The sequence below is a fragment of the Canis lupus genome, chromosome 33 (assembly GCF_048164855.1).
Source record: "Canis lupus baileyi chromosome 33, mCanLup2.hap1, whole genome shotgun sequence".
Lineage (NCBI taxonomy): Eukaryota > Metazoa > Chordata > Mammalia > Carnivora > Canidae > Canis > Canis lupus.
In genome coordinates, this window is record NC_132870.1 from 37,875,081 (window position 1) to 37,881,080 (window position 6,000).

The window sequence follows — 6,000 nt, forward strand, 5'->3', positions numbered from 1 at the left end:
AACCTCACTCCAACCCTGAAACTTGGTCCCCTGATAAAGGAAGGTGGCCTCATGGTGTCAACTGCTTTCAGAGCAATGGTCCCACTTCATTGCTCCTTTTTTTCCCCCAATCTCTGCCCCCAAAGCCAAGATTCCCTTTTGGATACTATATTTTAAAGCAACCCATATTGTTCAATAATGATTTCAAGGCAAGGCCTTGTTTTTCTTGTTATTATCATGGAGTAATGTTTAGTATATGAATTGAATCATATTTTTCCAATACCAAACCTTTTTCTTTTAATATGATTGCCAAAACCACTTCAGTGTATGTGTATGTTTAGTATATAATGTATATAGAGTATGTACAATATATTTTTTCAATATATATTTTTATGTATTTTATTTGTTTTTTTTTACTGACTGTTGAAATAACCTCACACCACCAACTAGTAGCAAGAACAAGTTTTATGAAAAAGAAAACACTCAGGAAGCTTCCTTTTTTAAATCTATTTTTAAAAACCAAACTCGTTGTATTCCAAGCAATAACCAAATTGATGATGTAGGCTTCTTCTATAAGAGACTTTTCCAAATAAGCTTATACTCTCAAACCACTGCATCATATAATGACCATTCAACACTCCCAAAGCTGCTCTTTCAGAATATCTTATGTCTCTCAGCCTGAGAATCAATAATCACATGTGAGCCAAAATAATGCACTTTACCTGGTGCAGAACCTGCATGAGATGGGTCCCCATAGTGTCCATAATGTGGTGAAGAAAGGCCTATTCCAGGCTGGGACTGAGAATAGGCGGGTGTAGCTACATACCCTTGTTGACTCATTATGAAAATATCATTCCAAGGGAAAGCTCTACAGAATGATTCTACAACAGAAAAAAAGAAAATGTCAACAAGAGAGCTTGAGTGACTTAATGCTATTAAAAATACGAACACTGCTAATAAATATTTATAATGGTTTGAGGAAAATATCAGGTGTGAGATGTCTTCACATCATATAATATATCATAATATCCTCTAAAAAAGCTCTAAGCATAGGTCTATGGAACTCAGTAACTCATTTCTATAGGCAAATTCTCAGGCACAAAATCTGAATTACTGCCAATCACTTTTTCAATGGAAGAATGAACTATTTCCCAGATAGTCTTTCATAAGTGTATCCACTATTTTTGTGCCTTTGGTTTCCATGGCTCCATTTCAGCACAAAGCATGCCACTGGCAATAATCACAAGTCATTCAATTGACTGACCAGTAGAACTGCCAGTGGTCTGCAATCAGATGCCTCATGACTTGTGTCATTTCAGTGATACCCTCATTAGTAACTTTAGCCAGGCAGCTAGGATAAAGAGAAATCAATAGTCTAACAAATATAGCAGAAGATAAAGAAGTTGGTAATGGACTTATTTTATGAGTCATAAAATGACTAAGCCAGGTTGCAGCCTACAAACATTTGAGTTATCAGTGGTTTCTCATTCAAAGATGACAGACTCTCTTTCTAATTTAAATATCACACCTCTAAGAACATATACACATATACTTAAGGACTAAGGAAAAAAAGCAATTTCATATATGTTCAGGCATGTACACACATCTGACAATACAACATACCCATCCGGATTCTATTCAGAAGTTAAACATCAATTTGTTTTAAATTTAGCATTTTTTTCCAGGTTTCATGAAATAAAACATATTTCATGAAACTATTCTCAAAGAATTTTTATAATAATAATAATAATAATTAATAATAATAAAATGCTCTGAATCCTGGTAAAGGAAGTCGGTTTTCACCACTAATCTACCAATACTTGGCTGTGTGACGTGGAATAAGGTGAAGAACCTCTCTGGGCCTCAGTTCCCTCTTAGAAAATGAAGCTTCTGAAGGCTTTAGGGTCATAGAACACCGATGCCACAATTTCTTTCCAGTTGCTTCATCTGGCAGGAATATTTTTTTCCTTTTGTTATTTTGTGATGCTACCTTTTAAGGTAAAACGTTCAGTGATACCTGCTAAGGCTTGAAGTAGATCTAGACTCAGGAAACCTCATTCCTCTCTTGGTTTCATTTTCCTATTAAACTCTAACTTTCCAAAATCAAAGCAACCAGATGAAAATGTGATTAAGACCATTTTTCCCCTCCTCAGAAGGAAAGAACTAAAGAGAGGAGAGAGAGGCAAAAGGCTGCCGGTCCACCGTGTTCCTGACAACACTTACCCTCCTCCCACGTTAGCGGACAGAGAGAGACGTGGCAGCCCGAGCTTTGGTCAAGCTCCTCCAACCAAGCGCTTAGGAAGTCGGCGGGAGCGGGAGCACACACCTACGCAGCCGCCTGTTGCTGAGTGACGGAGAGGGAAGGCAGGGATGTTCGCTCCAACAGCAGGAAGCGAGCAGCCGCGGCCCTCACTGGTCCTCACAGGAATCTGCCTCCTCACGCTACCCCGTGTGCCACGTCAAACTTCCTCACAGCCCCAAGTTACAGAAGCCTGACTCAGCTCCAAGCAGCGACGACATGGCACCGAGCCGCTCGGCGGGAGCAGGCCTGCGATCCAAACCTGGGGCGCTTCGACCGCAGCCCGAGCCCCCGGTCGTCCTCCCGCCCCCGCCGTCGCGGGCCAACGACACCCGAGACGCGCTTCTCACCCCCCCCCCCCCCGGCCAACTTCGGGTCTGGACAAACCGGCGTCGCCACCGGGATGTCCCGAGGCTTGAAGACACAGTTGCCATTTTTGACCATGAGTATTTCCAGTATCGCCATCCTCCAAGGAGGAAATTAAGTTGATACGGACGCCAGAAAACCGCTGCCCGTGCCGCCGAATACCGCGGCTCCCGAGGACGCTAACCGCGCCGTCGCCAGCATCCCCAGACAAAAAGACGGGGGCGGGCGCGGGTACACATGCCCACGCCCACCCACCCCACCCCCAATGTTACACCGTGCGGAAGGGCTGAAGGGACGGAGCAGGAGGTCTCCCCCGCCGCCCGCCACAGGTGAGCATCCAGCCCGCCGCCAACCCCCCCCCCTCGGCCGGGCACCACCCCACTCCAGCTGTGCCTGCGGAGGGGCCGTCCCGCCGGCGCGCAGCAAGGCAGGGCGAGGCACTACCTGGTCGGTTCCCGCACGCCGCCGGGCTCCCGAGAGCCTGCGCTCTGCTCCTGGCGCCGGGCACCCCCGGGGACCCAGCTCCCGCTGCGGCCGCTGCTCCCGCGGCGCCTTCCCCCCCCCGCGGCTCGGTGCGTGTCCCCGCAGGCTGGTCTCGCGCACAGAGTTGCAGCCGGGCTGGGAACTGCCACGTCAAACCCTCTCCCGGCTGCGCGCCCCCAGCGCCGGGGCTCGGACCAGCTGCCGCGCTCCCGCCCGCGCACGCGCACAGACCGGACGGGGCGGGGCCGGGGGCGGGGCGGGGCGGGGCCGGGGCGTGTCCAGGGCCGGGGCCGGGGCCGGGGCTGGAGCGCGGCCGGCGTATTGACCGTCCGTACTCCCTTTCTTTTTTTTCCCCTCTTTTTGCCTCATCGTCTGTTTTGTTTGTTTGTTTGTTTGTTTGTTTTCCTACAACATGTCAAAATGTTAACGCTGCTGCTAGGTCAGAGCCACGTTTTCGCTGTGGACCCCGGTAGGAAGGCGGGAGTGCGTAATGAGGGCTCATTCATTCTTTCATTCAACAGGTTGCCGCTTAAGCTGTGCATCCAACCCGTTGTGAATATTACTCGAATATTCCTCGAATAACTGTGATATTGCAGGTATTGTTTGCGGATACGAGAAGGTATATACGATGTAAGACCCGCCAAGAGATTAGAATTTAAAGGCGAATCTGGCACGTGTACAAGGACAATCCGATGACGTATTCGTGCAATGCAATAAGGAGGAAGGGAAACCCAAGGCGGCCTGGCCACGAGACAAATAGGGAGGAAAAGGGGTTGAAAAGTATGGGAAGAGGGGTCTTCATTGAAGCTGAAATTGCTGGATTTCTGTGTGTTCCCTCTAGGAATGCCTGCAGACTCATGATGAAGGAAGGTGACTGAACCCACGCCAAACATGGATTGATACATGTGAAAGCACCCCGTGTTTAGCTCACTGTATTGTGAGAAACAGCTGAGAAAGGCAACATACGTGACACCTGGCACTTGGCTTCTTCTCTATCTAGCCTTTCAAACTAGGACCATGTCACAATGTCCCACTCCTAGATACAGAAGCCTTCAGCCAACCCTAGGTTTGATAGAGCTACCACTTTGCCCAAACTTACCCAAGGAAACCAGCGTTTTGTTTCCAAAATATACTTTCCCCTCTCTCTGTGTCTCTCATGAACAAATAAACTAATCTTTAAAAAAAAAAATATATATATATACATATATATATACACATATATATATACTTTCTTCTAGGCTACAAGAAGATAAAAAATACTTGACAAATCCCTTAATTGATGAAATCCCTGGGCAAAAACTTGTATAGGTAGGAAGCTACTGATGAAATGCTCCATGAGTTTTTCAGGCCATTTTCAGTGATTCCAGCATGGTAAAAACTAATGGTCCCTTCCGCCTTCTTTCTTTCTTTCTTTCTTTTTTTTTTTTTTTTTACAATTTTAGGGTGTGATGCACTGCCTACAACCACCTTCAACACTGGTCAGATTTGAGAATCCACAATGAAAAGTTTGTTTTAAATTTGTTTCTCGTATTCTCAATACAATGGGAATATTTGATGGAGTTTAGGAAGCTTTGGTCTGTGTGTTGAAGAAGCACAGCTTGTAAGAGCAATAAAAAAAAAAGTTGTCATATCACGGTTATGTCACAATGTAGGAGAGAATAGTCACTTGGAGACAGGAACACTATGTAATCAGCTGATTGGCTTGTTGCCTCTAGAAAACCACTAAATTTCAGTTTGTAAATCCTTTCTCACTTCTTGTTCTGGGGCACCAGGACAAACAATGTGTGATTTCAGTTCTAAGACAGTGTTGAATTCCTAAATATTTAAAGTTGAAAGGGATTAGAGATATAGATAACTCAATATTCAGTGAAGACTGAATTCAACCAAATCATCTTATAGACTAAAAAGCCAAATTTCAGAAAATTAAAATAACTTACTAGTCTTTTAGTTGGCAGTCATGCCTTCTGATTTTAATTTCAAAGCAATTTTTACCCCATTTTTCTTCCTTTTACTATTACTCTGATTTGCTCTATTAAATGGTTTTGACTTTCTTTCCTATATCTACCTTATATTTAAGCTTTCAAATACATACAATATTAGTAGACCATACAGCTCCACCAGTACTTGGAGTTAGAAATCACATATTTCTTTTTCTTATGAAATAGACTTCTAGTTTCAATCCTGCTTCCCTCCCTGTGACCTTAAGTAACCACCCCTTCAGTGAATAATTTCTGACCTTATTATTGTGGTAGGGGGTTGCTGAACTTCACCAAACAGGAAGGTTAGCCTGGATTCCCAGCCTTCCTTGGTCCAACTACCCCAATGCCACCTGATGTCAGCCTCTCATCTTCCATGTATAATCTATGTGGTCACCCTGGTAACCATATCCTAATTGAAAGGTGAGATCACAGGGAATGTCCATGTGCTGGGGTTCTGTGTTCTTCAGGGTCTTTCTGTTCTACCTTTATTTATTCATTTTATTTCTTAAGTAATCTCTATGCCCAGTGTGGAGCTTGAACTCACAACCCTGAGATCAAGAGTCACATGCTCCACTGACTTAGCCAGCCAAGCACTCCTCTTTTCTAACTTTGAAAGGAAAAGAAAGAAGAGACTCAACTACATAAGACTATACGGAAAGATAATGAATTTCCAGACAATACTTTGGGCTCTTTCTGTTATATACACTTTGGAAGAAAAGAACTATGATGCTCTAAGCATTTATTTTAAATTGTTTTTAAGATTTACTTATTTACTTACTTATTTCCTTATTTATTTATGAGAGAAAGCAGGGGGAGGGACAAAGGGAGAGGAAGAGAGAGACTCTCAAGCAGAATCCTTGCTGAGCATGGAGCTGGACTCTGGGCTCAATCCCA

The 6,000-nt window shown here is 44.4% G+C and overlaps 1 protein-coding gene across 5 annotated transcripts in view; it reads right to left on the reverse strand.

Moving 5' to 3' along the window:
* Positions 1–5,518, reverse strand: part of SEC24D (SEC24 homolog D, COPII coat complex component) — a 105,087-nt gene extending 99,569 nt beyond the window's left edge. For 2 of the 5 annotated variants that reach the window (XM_072810051.1, XM_072810049.1), the window contains exons 1-2: positions 3,089–3,298; positions 702–860 (exon numbers count right to left, since the gene is read on the reverse strand). In XM_072810051.1, coding sequence (XP_072666152.1) covers positions 702–819 — 118 coding nt within the window. In that variant the 5' untranslated portion in view covers positions 820–860; positions 3,089–3,298. Of the gene's footprint in view, positions 1–701; positions 861–2,202; positions 2,324–3,088; positions 3,312–5,363 lie in introns of those variants that run through there. The other 3 variants (XM_072810050.1, XM_072810047.1, XM_072810048.1) reach the window with 3 other exon arrangements.
* Between the last annotated feature and the right edge of the window lie 482 nt (positions 5,519–6,000).